Raw genomic sequence first — 18,237 nt, 5'->3', positions numbered from 1 at the left:
AGAGAGAGAGACTAATTTATACTATGATGTAAATGACTATTAGCCTCATATTTATATCTGTTCTACAGTTTGGACAGTCTAATGCTGGAACTTCAGACACTGATCCATCCTAAACCCCCCTCCAAGCTCACCTCAGTGGAACCCACAAGGAGACTGAGGGTGAAGGTGGAGTCCCCTTGCTGGTGGACTAAGGCCTCCTATGTAGAGGGACTGGAGACTGAACCAAATAACCCCTCAGAGTCCTTCTAGGTCAAGGCTACTGAGATGGGACCCCCAGCCCAACTGCTTGCCCTGTGATCCTACCAATCCTTGTGCCTCTCTCAGTCTTGTCTCCTGTATCTAAAGGAATGAGACTCATATCCTTTTCCTAAGGTTATTTTGAAAAATAAATAATCTGGAAAAAGTGCTTGTCATGGTGCCTGATGCATGATAAGCACCTCTTAGCGTGATGTTTATAACTTATAATCGTCAGTATTACATATCAATCACATATACTTTATTATTAATATAGATGGGCAGAGGGCCACAGCAGGTAGCTGAGGAAACCCTTCTGTTCTATGACCCTGAATGAGTCATTTCACTTCTCTAGACTTCCTTTGCTGTCAAGAAAATAATGACGGGGGGTAGTCCCAATCCTGGTTTGTCTGCTCTAAAACTAGTGTGAGACTGAGTTGCCCTCCGGTGGCAGGGAAACCACAGAAGTGAAGAGAGGATGAGCGGGTTCTGTGATCTCTCTCACTCTCTCTCACTTTCAAATAAAGGCCGTGGTGACCTGTACAAGTCACTCTTTGCACCTCAGTTTCCCCATCTGGGCTGATGTCTAAGAGTCCCCACAGGAAAGAAGCAGAGAGATGTTGCCACAACCCACATCTGGGTTTGGCTTCAAGAAGTGCTCTAGACTAGTGCTGTCCAAAAGAAACCATGCAAGCCACATGTGATTTGAAATTCTCTAGTAGCCATGTTAAAAAAAAAAACAGAAATAGACAAAATTAATTATAATAGTATATTTAGCCTAATGTAACAATTTCAGTGTGTAATCAATATAAAAACTTTACTAATGAGAACTTCTTTTTTTTTTTTGTATTAAGCCTTCAAAACCCAGTGTGTATTTTAACCCGTACAGCACACCTCAGTTCAGACTAGCCACATTTCAAGTGCTCAAGAGCCACGTGTGGCCAGTGGCTCCTCTACTGGACAGCACAGGTCTAGATCAAGAACTTTGGAATCTTTAACAATCCTGAGTTCAAGCCCAGACTCCCCTACCTACTGGCTGTGTGAGGCTTGCTTCCTCTTATATGAAGGAGGGTTAATAACAGCACAGCACCCATGAGTAAGGCTGTTGACAGGACTTACTAAGACGCTGCATGTTAAGACCCCCCCACCCCCGGGGAAAGTGGGCGGGGTCACAAGGCCACTTGACTGGATGGAGTCCAGGGGTTAGCTGGGTCCCCCATCCGGCCCCTCGCTCACCACCATCTCTGCCCCAGGTCCCGGATGCGCCGGGAGATGTTGGTGGAGGGGACCCAAGACGAACCAGACCTCGACCCCAGTGGGGGTCCTGGTGTCCTACCGCCAGGCCACTCCCACCCAGACCCTACCCCGCAGAGCCCCGACTCTGAGGCTGAGGACCAGAAGCCTACCGTGAAGGAACTGGAGCTTCGGGAAGGCTCCGAGGAGAGCATCACACCCCCGACTCCCCAGGACAAGGCCCAGGTGAGGATTAAGCAGGAACAGACTGAGGAGGATGCAGAGGAAGAGGCGGGCAACCAGCTCCAGGACTCAGGGGAGCCAGACAAAGGCCACGGTTCCCCCAGAGAGGCGCATCCTGACCGTCCGGGTAACGACAGACTCCCTAAAGTGGCCCCGGGGCTCCTCCTTCCAGGCGGGACCACGCCAGACTGCCCCTCACTACAGCCCCCCCAGGAGAGCGAGGGCGGGGAGCGGCTCCACCCGGACCCTCTAAGTTTTAAGTCTGTCTCAGAGTCCTCGCGCTGTAGCCTGGAGGTGTCCCTGAACTCACCCTCGGCTGCCTCCTCACCGGGCCTCATGATGTCTGTGTCACCCGTCCCCTCCTCCTCAGCCCCCATCTCCCCGTCCCCACCCGGCGCCCCTCCTGCCAAAGTGCCGAGTGCCAGCCCCACCGCCGACACGGCCGGGGCTTTGCACCCCAGCGCCAAGGTGAACCCCAACCTGCAGCGGCGACACGAGAAGATGGCCAACCTGAACAGCATCATCTACCGGCTAGAGAGAGCTGCCAACCGGGAGGAGGCCCTGGAGTGGGAATTCTGAAGGCAGGGGCGCTAGGGCGTGGGGCGTACCGGGGGCCAGCGCCCCCCCACCGTCGCTCACTCCCCCAGACCGGACAGGGTGGGGGAAGGAAGGAAGGAACTCAACCATCCAAATGGGGACAGCAGTGGTATGCAGTTTACGGTTTTTGTTGTAATCCTAGTTCTCTGACGTGAGTGAGCAGGCGGGGCAAGTGCCACTGCCTCCTCTTTCTGGCACCCCCGCCCCACAGAGCACCCCCTTCTCCACCCTGGCCTCTCTGCGGGAGGCGGAAGCGATGTGGCACCACACGTTCACCTGGAAACTCCAAACTCTTTTAGAAAAATAAATATTTATAGACCTCTTTTAGATATTTTAATAAAGGATCCTTTGGAATTTATTCCCAGCCAATGCTGTTTTGATATTACAGAGAGTTATAAAATCAGGATGCTGTCACAACTGTTGCGAAGTATACACTGAAGTTGTGTCGTTTTTGCCACTAGATGAGATTAAAAGAAGACAATTGTTCAAAGCCATCACAAAACACTCTAAGACTGACCAAAATTTAGATAACCCTTGAACTGCTTTTTGTTTTCCGTATCTGTCTGTGAGACACAGCACATTGCTACTGCCCTTCCAGAAACCGTGTTGAAAAGAGAAAGTCCAAAAGACTCTAAATGAAAACCTCGATGCCGTTGAGGATGTGTTCCATTCTGCTGGTCTGTCGTGCAGCCTCAGTAACCCGGAGCGTCCCGTGCTGTTGTAAATGTTGTAGAGGCGTGGGCCGTGGCCAGCCCGCCTCCCCAAGACGTGACATGGTACAAAACTGCTTCCTCGCCCTCTCGTCAGAAACCTGGGGGCTGCCAAGTTTGGACACCCAGCCTGTCCCTCTCTAGACAAGATGTGTTTCTGGATTCTCCGGGAAGCCAGGCGAGGGGTCAGGTGATTGGAGGGCAGCACTTGAGCCAGAGTGACCCCGCTCCCCTGAATCGTGGCCCTGGCACAGGACGTTTCCCCACTGGCTTTCCAGAGCAGGACTGCGGCTGCCATCTCCCCCTCCCTGTGTTTTAAGAGAATAACAGCATTGGTCATCCCACAAGCACCCAGCACCAAAAAGTAGATTCCTCCAACTAGAGACCCCAGTTCCCCTTCTTGCCATCTTCACTTCAAGCTGACCCAGGTGCTGTTTCTGGAAGGCCTCCACAACTCCCAAGTTAAGGCAGAACAAAGCAAGAAGGTTGAGTTCACCACAGCCTGACCACTGTATCCCAGGCTCTAAGTCTACCCTCCTGCCTTCCGACACATGACCTTCTCGGGTGCGGAGACTCAATCCCCCCAAACTCAGAGGAGCCCTTCCTCTAGAACCTTCGTCGCCAGGGTTTCTGGCGGAAGAGTTCCCAGTGTGGATAGAACGGCCACCATATTGGTTTTCGACGCTCTCTCTCTCTCTCCCGTTTTTATTTCTTTTCCTTTGTCAAACTCTCCGTGGGAAGGCTGAATTGGTGACTCCCCAACTGAAACCAGAATGACGATGAAAACGTGGCCACAATCGGTGCCAACCCAGTGCCCTGGGGGGAGATGGCTGAGGGCTTTCAAGGATGCAGCAAAATCCAGTAACCAGAGGGGACAATTGAGGGCTGTTCCAGAAATCTCAACTCTCATGCACCCAGGCCAGGCTGCAGACTCCACAATCAATGAAAAAGAACACAAACCCTGCAGGAAAACATCCTTTTCTGTACACCCAGGCTATGCATTGAAGAGTTTTCCACTGTATACATTTTTATCCAGATGAAGGTATTTTTATATTTTGACAATAGGAAACACTGACCAATTTTCAGAGTAATCAAATCTGGAACAAACGAAACATCTCCTTTTAGCCACCACCGCCCTGTCTCAATGAAGACGACCGTGAGGAAACACACAACTTTCTACTGTTGAAACCCACACAACATTGAAACCCAGGCTCACCCGCAGACTACAGATCTTAGAGGACTCAATCTGGCTTTTGTGTGACGGGATTTGATTAAGCACTTAGCATATAGTCTTTTGAACACGGAAATCCTGTTGTACTGAAAGCTAGCAGACCCATGAACAACTTTGTCCGGTTCGCGTCCTATAACGGTAAAAACAAAACAAAAACCCACAAAACCGTTTCTATGAGAGATTGATGAACTTTGTTTAAAATTTTAAAAAGAACACGTTCTGTAAACGCGTCGCTCAATACAGAATTGTATAATAATGTCTGGGTGTCCTGCTTGCTTTATTCTGGAGCTGGGGATGCAAATTGGAGGTCCAAGCTGGCCCTCAGAGGTGTTTTACAAGACATTTTTTTGGAGGGGGGGGACTGGCTTTTAAATTAGTTTGCCACCATTAAAATATGGGGACGTGTCACATAAAAATATTAATTACCGACTTCTCTTGAAAACCATGAGATCTGGCCACACTGGATCCAAGTTCTAAGGTAACAGCAGTTCCCCCCTTTTAGACAGGACACTTGCCTGTGATGCACCTCAGTCCTCGCCTGTGCCACCTGCCTATGTCCCGTGGACATCTCTGTCGGTGACTGTGCTATGGGCTCCAGCAAAGGAAAATGGAAGGATCAGATTCCATGTTTGTCCTCAGTGCAGCAGGGTGGAAGCAAGTTAGACTCTGGGCCTGAGATCATGCCTTGCCCCCCCAAATAAGTGGCCACAGGACATGGCCCCAGGATCACCCAGTGGAGTGAGGAGGTGTCCCCGGCCTCTCGATATGAAAAGGCCAAAACGGGCTTCCCAGTAACCAACAGAGCATCGCCCCTTTCCACGCTGTGTAACTCGGACCTTGATTTCCCTGTCTGCAAAATGGGGGTATCACAGCAACCAGCCAGCTCGGGAGGTGGTTGTGAAGAAAAACCACACGTGTAAATTATGTTAGTGCCGCACATCATGGCTCGACGTGACCTGTTCCCACGAGCAGAGGTCGGGTTCTTTCAACCCGTGATGGTGAGTCTCTGCTTCAAGCTGCAGGGGTTTTCTTGACCAGTAATGTCAGGAGAGTCCCTGAGATGGCATTACTCACCCGTGAGCCAAGGCCACATGGTGTCCCAAGACAGACCTCTCCTTTCTGGAAACTTTCCACAAGTCCTTAAAGTGGTAATCAAATGATTAATCACCTTCATTAGGATAATTAATTACTCCAAACCCAGCAGGATTGCCCCCTGGGATGCCTAAGCACCCCATCAAGGCAGCGAGGGCAGCATCACGTAAGGCCAAGGCCCCCATCCATGGGGGTTCTGAGCTAGCCCTTAAGGGTGACATCTCAGGCAGGGCTGGCCTTTGTTCAGAGTTGGAGAGAAGGATGAGTCAGCCAAGAGCTCCAGGGAAGGGAGGGGAGGGCAGACCACCTGGGTTCAACCCTGGCTCCGTCTATTGGAGCCATAGGACCTTGGGTAATAGCCAAAGCTGCTCTGCGTTTCAACTTCCCAAGCAGTACAGTGGAAAGAATAATAATGGCAGCTTCCCTATAAGGTGGTTGTGAGGGTTCAAATGAGGCAACGCCACGGACTGACTCTTTGGAAGCTCGGTTCGCAGCTCTGGAAAAACGGAAGGCAGAAGTTCCCAGGATATGGCCCCGTGGTGGTGTAGGTGGGGACCGGAGTAGAGAAGAAGCCACATCTGACATCCACAAGCCACCTAAGAACCTGCAGAAGCAGGTGCCCCCGGCCTCTGGGAACTAAAGCTCCATCCTGGGCCGTCATCTTTGGTGTTGATATTGTCTGCAGTCGCTGCCCATCTGGAGTGGACAATGCAGTAAAAAACACAGACATATGGAATGCTGAACTAGGGAGCATAGGTGAGTGGGGGTTGGAGAGACCAGAAAGATAAGAGAAGGCAGGGAAGGCCTTGGAAGAGGGTGGTGGTAGATTCCAATCAGGGGACAGGGGAGACAGAGAGCGCTGAGTTGGGGGAAACTGGGTGACTGTCCGGGTTTTTATCGAATTTATCAAATGCCTACATGTGCTCAGTGATCCAAAGGCAGAAACATGGGAACCGTGACAGTATGAGTAGTGAAGTCCAGGAAGGCTTCCTGGAGGAGAGGACATCTCAGCAGACACCTGAAATATTACAGGAGTTAGAGGAGAAGCAGGGGCCAGAACCTGGGGGAACAGGTCCAAAAGAGATTGGAACTTGAGATGGGGTGCATTGAGGAAGGAGGAAGGTCAGATCCCGAAGCCCGTTGGGCCATGGTGGGAAATATGCCTTTCTATTGAGGGTACAGGGAGCCATGGACGGTGTGAGGCAGGCCGTTGCTGTGGTCAGACTTGCATTCTTAGGAGGTTAGGAGGTTCCATCTGCCTGGGGAAGTGGCAAGCCAGAGGAGAGGAGCAGGCCCACCCCTACATAGGCCCTGAGCCTCAGGCCTCTTTGGCCTCCTACTCCTGCCCCCCTTTGGCTCCTAGTTAAGCTCCTGCCTTGGGCCAACAGCCCCACTTCCCATCACCTACTGGTGAGTGAAGAAACCAGACCTCACCTGGCTGATTAGCCCAGGACTGCCAGGCTGGCTATTCTAGAGATCATTCCAAAGGCCAGGTTCGCAGGGAGTCTGCTCCCTCTGTCTCTGCCCCTGCTCTCTCCTCTCCCCCTGCTCCTCTCTGTCTCTCTCTCTCAAATGAATAAATAAAATTTTTGTAAAAATAAATAAATAAATAAAGATTAAGGCCAGGCTCTCCATAGCCAAAGGCACAGCGTATATACTGCTTTAGAATCTAGGCACCCTTGAGGCACCTGGGTGGCTCAGTGAGTTAAAGCCTCTGCCTTTGGCTCAGGTCATGATCCCAGGGTCCTGGGATCGAGGCCCTCATCGGGCTCTCTGCTCAGCAGGAAGCCTGCTTCCTCCTATCTCTCTGCAGGCTTCTCTGCCTACTCGTGATCTCTGTCTGTCAAATAAATAAATAAAATCTTTTCCAAAAAAAAAGAATCTAGGCACCTTTTGCGGGCACCCTGGAGGCTGACGTCACTCCCGTAAACCCAAGAGCAGTAAGGAAGGGGCAGGGAACAGCACCTTGAGTGACCTTAGCCAAGGTGACTCCTCACCCCAGGTCGGGTTCCCATCTGCCACAATGAAGGAATAAGCACGGGTTTCATGACCTTCTCCAGGCCCTCAGGGTGTTGTTAAAAGCACTGGTTTTGGACTTAGCCTAGCCTGGGTTTGACTCTCCACTATCAGGTAATCTAGGGTCCTTCAATGAGACTCAGTTTCCTTATCTGTAAATAGGACCAGATCATAATAGCATCTATTTGTGTTTGCTGTCTCTTACCACACAACAATGCCAAAACTTAGTGGCTTAAAACGGTAAATGTTTACCTCTCAGTCTCTGTTGAGTCAGGAATTTAGGAGTGGTGTAACCAGGTGGTTCTGGGTCCTGGATCCCTCACGAGGGTACCAGGAAGCTGCCAACCACCGGGGCTGCAGTCTGGGGCGGGAGAATCTGATCCCAAGATGGCGCCCTCCATGACTGGCAGGCTGGGGCTGGCTTGTTGGCTGAGGGCTTCCGTTCCTCTGTCAGGGCTGCTTGAGTGTCCCCACAGCACGCCAGCCAAGAGGGAGCAAGGCAGAGCCTGCGGTGTCTTCCCAGACTTGTAAGTCCTACTGTCACTCCCACAATATTCCCTTGGCACACAGGCCTGCCATGACTCAGTGCGAGAGGGGACAACACAAAGGTACGGACACCAGGAGGCATGGCTCATCGGGGCCCATCATGGGGTCTGGCTACCACACCACCTTAGAAGTTTTCTTCGAAGATTAAATGAGCATTTCCTACACTGTGGCCCTAAAATCCCTGTTTCCTACTCAACATGCAGCTTCCTGGGCCCTGCCTCCAACCTCCTGGCCCAGATTTCTGGGAGCCAGGGCCCAGGAACCTGCATTCTTAAACCATGGCTACCCCGAGGTGACTAGGACATCACAGGTATCAGCAGATGGGAGGAAGAGCTGATTTTTTGTTGGCCCCACTGGGTGTGCCAGGCCCCAGATGCTGGTGCAACAGGAGAGCATGGGTGTGTGAAACAAACATCCGCTGGGTGTCTTGGCATCATCGGGAACGGCTGGGTTGAGAGCAATATGGATCCTCTTAGAGATGTGCGAACGGTTTCTTGGGAAGATCAGGAGAAGACCCTGTGAAATCCAGAGGCAGGAGGTTCAGCCAGGCTTTGGGGTACCAGATGGTCTCTCTCTCAGGCCCCCTCACACCTGAGTCTGTTCCTCCAAATTCAAAGTTCCCAGGACCCTGCCTGGCTCAGCCTGCGTCTGAGACCAACTGCTGCCTGGTGACCATAGTTGGGGAGAGAAGAATCACGTGAGCTCACGGGGCACGGGAGGCAGCGATTGGCATCTCAGTGCCAAGCCCTGGGTGGGTGCACACCAACAGCAGAGCTGATCCGCACCTTCTGGAAGGCCTGGGTGCACTGCCCTGGATCTCGGCCCCACAACCGGAGAAACAACAACAGTTCCCCCGAACAATGAAGGGAGTGCAGTGGCACTCAGCCTGCAAGTGCTTCCCAAACCCCTCCTGGTAAGAACAGCCATGGCTGTGGCCCCAAAAGTGTGATCAGACCAAGCCAGCTCTGACCCCTCTGTCAGGAGCAGGCAACCGTCTTGAAACCCTAAGTGAAAAAACAGTTCATGGGACCCACCTTTTAAAAAGTCATCAGGAAATGCAAATTTGGAGTTGGGCTTAATTAAGGAGTTTATCATTTTTCTACTCTTGAAGAGTTTCATTTTAGATGCCGCGAATTCAGAAATTGGGACAAGTAGTAGGAACTTTTCAATAACCAAGTTTGTGTAACATGAGTTAAGGTGTCTGGGGATGGGTGGGGAGGAGTGGGCAGTTGGGACAAAACAGCTCCTCTTAGAACGTATAAGTACAGTGCTATTCTTTCAGTATTTGTTTGCTCCGAAGAGGAGATGGATGTCCCAGCAAATACCACCCAGCACTAACCTTCTCCCCACTGAGCTGAGAACAGCCCTACACTTAGTCACCTAGAGCCATGCTCCTTAGAGGGAACAGCTACAGTCATTCAAACTTACCTGTTAGGAAGCCTCTGGCTGAAAAAAAAAAAAAAAAGTCCACTCAAACATTTAAACAAGAACATTTAACACCTCAAATTACTAGATGTCCAGGAGTAGGGCAGGCTTCTTGTCCATTGATTTGTCAGTTCAAGGATATCTTCAAATATGTACAACACAGCAGGGCAGATTTTCCTTAGCGTGGCCTACTCATGATCACAAGATGGCTGCCACAGCTCCACATCAGATGTAACCTATCCCCAGAGAGCAATGAAGAGCTCTTCATTGTATCTCTTTTTAGAAGCCAAAAGACCCTTCTACTCACATCTCATTGGCTGAAATTCAGTCACACAGCCATTCTTTAGCAGCTAAAGCCTAGCTGATCCCTGAAAGTCAAGAGGGAGCAGCACAATTAACCATTTAGGGTAGATGGATGTGGGCAGCCAGCCCATAGCTTTTGGCCTGGTTGCCGTCCTTGAGGTTCTCACCCCTACCCCAAGTGGCTTCTCAGAATATCCTTCTGAATATATACAATATCCCCCAAAAGACTGTTTGGTGAGGACAATTTCCTCTACTTTGTCCTGCTTCGGAGATGTTTTACTCACCCTTAGACACATGCCCCAAACATCCCCCCTCGGTCTGGCAGAAACACTGACATACTAGCAGGTAGATGTCCAACGCTCTGGTATGGACCGACTTGTCTCCCCTTCCCCTTTCAGCGGGTTGCAAGAAAACATTCCAGCCCTCAAAAGCCTGGCACGTGAGGACACCCTTGTGACCCTCCCTCTTGGGGCTGTCTCTCTCCTGCGACTTCCCCCATCCTACAGCCCAGGCCCTGCAGAGACTGTGGTCACAAACACCACAGGGAGCGCCCTGACTCAGCCTGTGTGGGGAACCACTTCCCTGGCTCCCATGTCAGCTGTGGTCCCGGGAGAGGTGGGAGTAATTACTCAGCACATCCTCGGTGCTCAGGGTGGCATGATTCCCTGACCCTGATCATTTTCATTTCTTATTCATGAACTTATTCAGAGGACGGAGGATGGTAGGTTGCTCATCCTAAGCCACATTTTCCTGAGTGTGCACGGTTTTTCCAGGCTGGCAAGGGAGACACGTGACTCAAGTTCTGAAACCACATTAGGACCCCCTTGGGCCAGCCCCTTCCCATCTGTGAATCCCCCAGCAGCCCAGCAAACAAGCTCGAGGAGTCTTGTTTGAGCACCACCACCATCCACCCTGTGCTCACAGAAGACATCACTCATCACAGGCTCTTTCTCTCTGATCCAGCATTGATGTCAGAAATCTCTTCCAGGGCCCTAGGCAGCCACCACGAACTGATTTGTGAGAAGAGGCAGGTTTTGACTCTTCCATCGGCCATCCATGACGTCCTTCCCAACTGTCAAGCCCTAGGCCACAGTTAACTTTTAAGTCTTCACCTTTCCCCCTCCTTCCTCTCCCCTCTGAAAAGGAACTTTGCAACTCCACCTCCCCTCCCCCACCATATTCCTCTGGAAGGCTCTGCCCTTCTTCCACAGGATTCTAGGTGTTTATGTCCCTACTCTGACACTTTTACAGCTGTGTGAACTTAGCAGCTTTCTCAACTCAAGTCTCAGTTCCCTCATCTGTAAAACGGAGCTGTTATCTGCTGTAAGATGTTGAGAATGTGCCCGGCAGAACATCAGCCATGGGCACTCGCATCTGCAAGTCATTTCTCCTGTAAGTCATTTCTCCTGTAGGGTCTGCTCTGCAATGAAGGATTTTGATGGGGAAAAATGAGACAATCAGCCATTTTTTTGACCAGTTTTTTTTTTTTTTTTATTTTAGCCTTTACATGCCCCTCCCAGGCTGCCAGATATCTCTGTCCCCACCCAACTCCAGAGGCAGCCTGACCCCATCTTGTGCTTTTTTGTGGGGGTGGGGTGATAAAGGGGAGCAATGGTAGGCACTGTACCTTTACAGAGCTTGTAAACCTGTACCAGGATGGGGGCTGACACCTGACCCCACCAGCTGGGTCTGGCTAGTACCTGGGCTCTGGGCAGATCTTAACATCCCTGGAGACCCAGAGCCTATAGACAACAGCAGCCATCCCTACCCCCTCCACTGGGGACTTGGAAAGGAGGGGCATGGGAAGCGTAGGAACACCCCAGAGGCACCTGTCAACGGAACAGGACGTGTAGAGACTGGGAAGAAGGTAGAAAACCAGGTGAGATTCTTGAGGTGATGGTCTCCAGCCCAGGCTCCTGATCCTGATCCCTGGGAGCCGTGCCAACTGCCCGCCGCCGACCCTCAGCCAGCCCAGAGCTGGGGCACCTCACCCCCTCCCACGAGCGAACAAGAAACAAAAGCAGTGAAAACACCAGGCTCTGTTGCTGGGGGGAAAACACCCTAAAGTATTAAAAATTAAATTAAAACTGAAGCCCCAGTCAACTGAGCCAGCAGTGAGCTGGTGACTGCAGACACAGACACCCCCCCCATTCTTCCCCAAGCCCCAGGGTCTTCAAAGACAGCAGGAAGGGGCCTCAGGACCAAGCCCCACTGTCACCAAGAGGGATCCTCTGGGGAAATACAGGTTGGGTCATATGTGTCCTCAGGTGGTCCCCAGTGTGGGGCACTGAGGACTGTAAACAAAACCCAGCTTGAGGGCCAGGGGTGTCCCAGCCCCCCAAGATTCTCCCTGGAAGAAGAATGGCCACTGTGGTGAGTACGTAAAACAGCAGTCAGCCTCGAGGCAAAGCAAGACCTGGTCTCCCCATCAGAATATTGGGGGTGGAGGTGGGCGGGGACTGTGGAGTGAGGGGCTTCCAGAAGCTAAACACAGCGTGGCAGCTGTTTCTTTGCAGTACCAGATCAGCACCCAGGCCCTTTCTGGGTGGTGAGTCAGCTCCTGGCCACCCATCCCTGGGAACCCGGCTAGAAAGTCAGCTCAGGCCACACCTGCCCAGCTCAGGGCTGGACAAGGTCAGGGGAGCTCCTGAGAGGGCCCAGCCCGGCTGCGGCAGAAAACCCACTTCTGAAGGAGACTGAAGTATGTGGTTAAGGAGTGTTGGGAAGGCATGTGAGAACCCCCACAGGGACACACGCATGGCCCAAACCAGAGGGCCGCTGCTGTGCTAGCAGTACCTTCTCAAGGCCTGGCTGAGTCCCAGGGCAAAGTCCTGCCTCGGGAGCAGGCCATCTCAGCGCACCGGTCGCGCATGAAAACCCGTGCCTGCGCAGCCTTCTGCACCTGCCTGGGGAGTCAGGAAGGCGGCCTGGAGCCAGGCCCTGGAGCAAAAGGTCAGACCCAGGTGTGGTGCCGCCAGGCCAAGGCTTCTCTCTGTCCATGTCCAGGGCCAGTCCCAGCGGCCAGGACCAGGGCTGAGTTGGCATTGCCTTTCAGGCCCCAGATCCTCACGTGGTCCCAGTCACCCCAGTGGGGGCCTATTAACAGCAACAGGCCTTTGCTGGGTGACTCCGGCCGGCTTGGGGCCAGAGTTCCCTGGATACCAGGACTCCAGCTTCTTGAGGCTCAGCGAGGCCCCGGAGGCTCCCTAGAGGAAGGCACAGGGCTCCCTTTGAGTCCCACAGTCCTAAAGCACCCCTCGAAGCCGGGTCCCGGAAAGCAGGCCACCCTGACTTCCCTCAGGAACCCCCCTCCACCCTGGTCTCCCAGGGCAGGGCCTGTCAGAACTGAGGCCTGGGGCTGGGGTCCAGCTGGAACCAGCTCCCCCACCCCAGGGGTGACGTCAGGGTTGGGCCCGGCTCCTGAGCCACTGGCTTCTCAGCGCCCTGACCTCCTGCCCGTACAGCTCGTGCAGCCGGGCGAAGGAGCCTGCGCAGAGGGGCCCGTTGGGCGCCGAGGCCCGCCGCCGGGGAGGGAGGGGCGGTGGCGCGGGGCCGGGCTCCCGGCCCGCAGCCGAGGCGCCCGCGGAGCTGGGGGCGGGGTTGGGGGCGGGGCTGGGGGCGGGGCTGGCGGCCGGGGGCTCCGCGCTCCACACGGCGCAGCCGTTCTCCTTGGGCGGGAGCGTGCGCGGCCGGCGCGGCGGCGGCGGACAGTCCCCAGCCCGCATGGCGGCCAGCTGCTGCTCCAGCTCGCGCACCACGAGCCGCAGGTAGTCGAAGCTGGCCCGCGACAGCGCCTTCACCCAGCCCTCCATGGCGGCCTGGCTATCGGCGGCCAGCACGTAGGTGCGCGCCCGGGCCCCGGCGAAGCGCACAGCGAAGGCGAACTCCTCGGCGGCCTCCACCAGCTCCACCGTGCAGCCCTCCAGGATAATGACGCCCACCGGCTCGCGGCTGGCCGGGTCCTCGAAGTAGAAGAGCATGTTGCCGCGCAGCACGAACCAGCGGCGGTGGTAGGCCGCATGCCGGCCGCCCTTCTTGTACAGGAAGCCCGCGTTGTCCACCGGCGCGTCGCATGTGGCGTAGAAGGCCAGGCTGCGCTCGTTCAGCTTCATGGCGCCCACGCAGGGGCCTGTCCCTGCTCCCCAGGACAGCCCACCGTGACTGCCACGGCCACCAGGTCCCTCCCCGCACCGCGCCTCGCTGTGACCTTACTGCCACCCTTGGCCACCCGCGGCCCTCAACGCCTCCCCACCCCCGCACAGCTGAGGAAACTGAGGCTCCTGGAGCAGAAGCGGCCTGGCCACGCTCACGCAGCTCTTCAGGATCAGAGCCAGGGCCCAAATGCAGGGCTAACTAGCCCCCGAAGTCTCCCCAAGGTAAGGTGGAGCGTAATTCCCGCAGGCCAAGCATTTTGTATGTATTAACTCATTTCATCTCGCAGCAAACCCCCGCTGGTAGGGCTCGCACCACCCCTATTTGACAAAGACAGAGAGCTAGTTACAAAGCAGGTTGGGCGGAACTGAAATTCAAACCCAGGCCTCATCTCAGGCCCGGAGGTTTTCAGCTCCCCAGAAACCAGGCCGGCTGTCTCTTTGTGGTCCCTTCCAGGTCCCAGCACCGCTTTTACAACTGGCTTTGATTTGCCTATCCCTGGAATGGGGATATGAACAGAACTTATTTTGGAAGGCTGTAGGGCCTTCATTCATCAAACTTCACTCATCAGATTTGTTAAGGACCTTCTATGTGCCGAGGACTGTTCCAGGCACGAGGAGTACAGCCATAAACGAGAGAGGGCCACTGCCCTGGTGGCATTGACGTGCTAGTGGCAGGGGAAGAGGGCAGACCATTAACAAACAGGTAAAGGTACGTCTGCCAGGTGGTCTTCAGTGCTATAGAAAATTAAAAAAAGGGAAGGGGCCAAGGGTGTTAGGGACCAAAGGAATGTTTGACTTTCGTGGGAGTCAGGAAAGGCTATACTGGGAAGGTAACATCTGAGCAAAGACTTGAAGAGGTGAGGGAAGGAGCCCCAGAGACATACCAAGCAGAGGGAAGAGCAAGTGCAAAGGCCCTGAGGTAGGAACCTGCTACTATGCTGGAGAAACAGCCAGGAGGCTGGTGAGGCCAGAGCCGAGGGGGAAGGGAAGAGGCAGAAAACACTGATATGAAGTGACCCAGATAAAAGGCCCAGGGCTTGGCCCTCACTTATAGGAAAGGGATGCAGAGCGCACCTAATATCCCCTTAAAGTAGAGGACTCCAACTCTATACATTTGGCCAGTGATTTTTATCCACTTTCCCCCAAAGAGTACATGATGGGGGCAACACTGGCCAGACGGGATTAACTGGGAGGTGGAACCTGGGCCCCCAACATACCCATACCTTCCCTTGGAGTATTTCATGGACAGTTTGTTTGGGATTCACAGCCCCACTCTGCACAGGACAGTAGCTGTATTTTTCAAGAGGCAAAGCATGTAAAATCCCTGGATTGCAGAAGGTACTCAATTAACATTTATTCCCCAGCCTGGGTGGTGCCTTACTCAGGGGCTGGAGGAATGAGGTACGGCTGGTGACTCTCTTGGGAGCATCTGCCAAGCCAGGCAACCTGACCCAGAGCAGCAGAACGACTGCTCCCAACTGAATCCACGTCATCTAACTTGCCTGAGCAGTCAGGGAAGGCTTCCTGGAAGAGACAACACGAGCTGTGATTTAGTAGCGATCAGCCTGTCTTGACCTAGCAGTGGGACCAAGGTCAGACAGAGGCCCGGAAGGCTCAGGGCATGTAATCCCTGCTCTGCCTACCTGAGCTGAGTGACTGTAGACACAGGCTGCCCTGCTCTAAGCCTCAGTTCCTCTCTGCAAAACAGGACTCATGTGTCCTTCCTCACACCCCAACAACTCCATGCAGACCCTGGCTCCATTTCACACAAGAACCACCCACCCTACTTGCCCCATCGCCTTCCTACCTCTCAGGCCAGCGCCTGCCTCCCTGCCCTCTGCCCGGTCTGGTGCTGGCTTGCTCTTCTCTGGGTTCAAATGTCAGCTCTGTAGTGTTCGGGTCGTGTGAGCCGGGCAACCTTTAAGCTTCTCTGGGCCTCCTTTTCCACATCTGTAAGATGGGATCATGACGGCACCTACATCAGGGTGTTGCGATGTGACAGTGACTCTGTAGAAGGTGCCGAGCCTGGTGCTGGACACACAGTACACCCTCAGCAGTGGTAGTGTTGATACTCTTCTCGGCCTCACCAAATGCTCCCCTCAGCATTCTGCCCCGCCCCCTCACCCCCACTGTGCACTGATCAAGCCCAGGTGATGCCCCCCCCATCTCAACCTCTTCCAAATCACTGGTCTAATATCTCTGCCCTTGACCCCTTCCCTGTCCTCCATCCCTATCCTCACTTACCTCACAGCTGCCGCAGCTTCCTGGTTGTCTCCCTGCCTCCACCCTTGCCCCTTCCCTATCCTCTTCAGGGTAAGAGCCAAACTCCCTCCTTGGCCCCTCCCCGGGCCCCACTACAATCCATTCCCCACCGAGGGATCCTGTTAAGAAAAGTCCAACCACGTCCCTCCTCTACTCTAAACACTCCCATGACTCCCTGCTTGTCCCAGTATTAAATTCAGTCCTACCCGTGGCTTCCAAATGCCTTCCCCTCCCTCTCTCCCCCTTGCTCCTTCAGCTCCAGCCACCCGAGCCTCCTTGCTGTTCCCCAGACACACCAGCCTTTGCCCTGGCTGTTCCCTCTGCCTGGAATAGCCCTCTGTTTTCACATGGCTGACTTCTCTTCCTTCAGTGTCAGCATGACCATCAGGGAAGCAGTCCCTGAGCACCCGGTACGCAAGAGACACACACCCCCAGTCACTCCCCTGCACCCCAACCTGAAATTACCTGAGTCATCTCTGCCTGCTCTGGGAGGGCAGGGGTTTCCTGCCTGAATTCCAGCGCCTGGCATGTAGTTGATGGTCAGATACCTGTGGAATGAATCAGACAATTATCTTCTGAAATCTCTCTACATCCCAACCCACATTCATAGATGTGGAGAATGGAGACAGAGAGGTTAAGTAACTTGTCCAAAGGCACAGTGCTGTGCCCAGAGTCACATGCTCCAGGCAACCAGCACAAAGGGGCTGATCCTGAGATGTCCCCACCCCATTAAGACCCAAGGAAGAGCAGTTTCCCTCATGGCTCAGCAGCTGTCCCCCTGCTGCTGCCCAAATGGGGCCAGCCTGGCCCACGATCTCGGCCCAGCACAGAACCCCACTCTGCCCATGACTCTTGCCTCCTCCAGCCCAGGAAAAAAAAAAAAAAAAAAAGAGGGCAGGAAACAGAAGGCATGCAACCTCCAGCTCCTGGGAGGGCCTGGTCACTCACTTATCTCCTCACTCTCATGCTGTTTCCCAAGTTCAGAGTCCACTCCGGGTACTACTGTTGATTCAACAGCCTTTGGCCAAGCAGGAAGCTAGAGGGAGCCTGGCCTCTCTCTGGTCCCAGGGCCAAGTTCTCTCCTCCATCTAAAACATTTCATTTCACCTTTCCTAACCTGTTTCCCATCTGCCAAACTCGCTGCAGAGTGGGTTGCATGGACTAGAAAGAGGAAAACCCACTGGCAAACTCTGGGAAAGGAATCAAAAGCACTGCCGCTGGGCATCAGGGTCAGCCTCATCATAAAGTGAGAATATTAATCTTTATCCCTTTGGGAAGGATTGAATAAATCCCAAGAAGTCATTCGGCAAAATGTTTACCAGGCAGTGAGCACTCTGCCAAGAAGCTGTCCAAAAGGCAAATTAGTTAGTTCAAGGTCTCCAGGGACACAGCTGGCCCAGAATCCAGGACTCTGGGGAAACTGAGGCATGACATTTGGCATTCAATTCAAGAAGCCAGACCGCAGGTGTTGAGATTGAATCCAGCTGCACAAGTGTCCCCAATCGTGGAAATGGGGGAGAGGGTGTGGCAGATACAGACAGAAAAACGTGCTGAGAACCCCGAAGAAGAGGGCCTCTCCAAGACCAAGGGCCACAGAGAGCCCAGGGCCCCAGCCCAGGCCCGAAGCAGCCCCACTGCCCGTTGCAGAGGCTGCTTCTCCAGGTCTGGCACTGCTCCTGGCTGCTCTCTGCTCCTTTCTTTGTGTCTGGTGTGCTCCTTAAAGGACAGCCAGAGCCCAGATGAGGTGGTTCACCGCCGAACGTGGGAACCAGAGCTCCACCACGAGTGGAGGTCCCCTATGGGGCGGGGGTCGGCGGCCAAGCTCGGCCGGCAGCCGGGGTCCCCAGAGGGTAAATTACCAGTGGCGTGTTATCGCAGATGGGCAGCTCTCTCCAGCAGAGGTATCCCAGACAGCCGGGGATCCCGAGGCCCACGGCGGCCCGAGCCCGGTCTCGTCCCCTCGCAGGGCCACCCGCAGGTCCCCCCTCGCCAGGCCGGCCTTACCTCGCCGTGCAGCCTAGGGAGGTGGCGGCAGCGGCGGGACGGGAGGCGCGGGGCCCCGGGGCGGCCCGGCCATGGCCCGGGACCCGCTGGGTGGCGGCGGCAGCGGTGGCGCTTTGTCTCCTGGGTGGCGGGGCTGGCGCAGCCGCGGGAGCGCGCCACTCGGGCGGAAGGAGGCGGGAGCAGCCGG

At 54.3% G+C, this 18,237-nt stretch overlaps 2 protein-coding genes across 12 annotated transcripts in view; one reads left to right on the top strand and one right to left on the bottom strand.

Moving 5' to 3' along the window:
- Window positions 1-4,506, top strand: part of CUX2 (cut like homeobox 2) — a 325,354-nt gene extending 320,848 nt beyond the window's left edge. For 5 of the 6 annotated variants that reach the window (XM_059139080.1, XM_059139079.1, XM_059139078.1 and 2 more), the window contains one exon: window positions 1,488-4,506. In XM_059139080.1, coding sequence (XP_058995063.1) covers window positions 1,488-2,289 — 802 coding nt within the window. In that variant the 3' untranslated portion in view covers window positions 2,290-4,506. Of the gene's footprint in view, window positions 1-68; window positions 331-1,487 lie in introns of those variants that run through there. The other variant, XM_059139084.1, reaches the window with a different exon arrangement.
- A 6,576-nt stretch (window positions 4,507-11,082) lies between these two features.
- On the bottom strand, window positions 11,083-18,204 carry PHETA1 (PH domain containing endocytic trafficking adaptor 1). Of its 6 annotated transcripts, none has more exons than XM_059139808.1 (4): window positions 18,051-18,204; window positions 16,512-16,594; window positions 15,592-15,815; window positions 11,083-13,765 (listed from the first exon to the last, which is right to left on the bottom strand). In XM_059139808.1, exon 4 carries the CDS (start codon window positions 13,740-13,742, stop codon window positions 13,032-13,034), a length of 711 nt encoding a protein of 236 aa, XP_058995791.1. In that variant the 5' UTR covers window positions 13,743-13,765; window positions 15,592-15,815; window positions 16,512-16,594; window positions 18,051-18,204; the 3' UTR covers window positions 11,083-13,031. The 6 variants fall into 6 exon arrangements, with proteins under 6 accessions (XP_058995791.1, XP_058995790.1, XP_058995787.1 ...); XM_059139807.1 differs by having other exon boundaries at window positions 15,592-15,759; XM_059139804.1 differs by having other exon boundaries at window positions 15,592-15,734.
- Window positions 18,205-18,237: the final 33 nt, after the last annotated feature.

The sequence above is a fragment of the Mustela lutreola genome, chromosome 11, assembly GCF_030435805.1.
Source record: "Mustela lutreola isolate mMusLut2 chromosome 11, mMusLut2.pri, whole genome shotgun sequence".
In the NCBI taxonomy this organism is placed as follows: Eukaryota; Metazoa; Chordata; class Mammalia; order Carnivora; family Mustelidae; genus Mustela; species Mustela lutreola.
The sequence above is the reverse complement of the archived record's forward strand: the minus strand, read 5'-3'. Positions and strand labels throughout refer to the sequence as shown.

Excerpts from the sequence above, each read along its gene's own strand:
- PHETA1 (XM_059139808.1), bottom strand. The coding sequence starts at position 13,742 with ATGAAGCTGAACGAGCGCAGCCTGGCCTTCTACGCCACATGCGACGCG.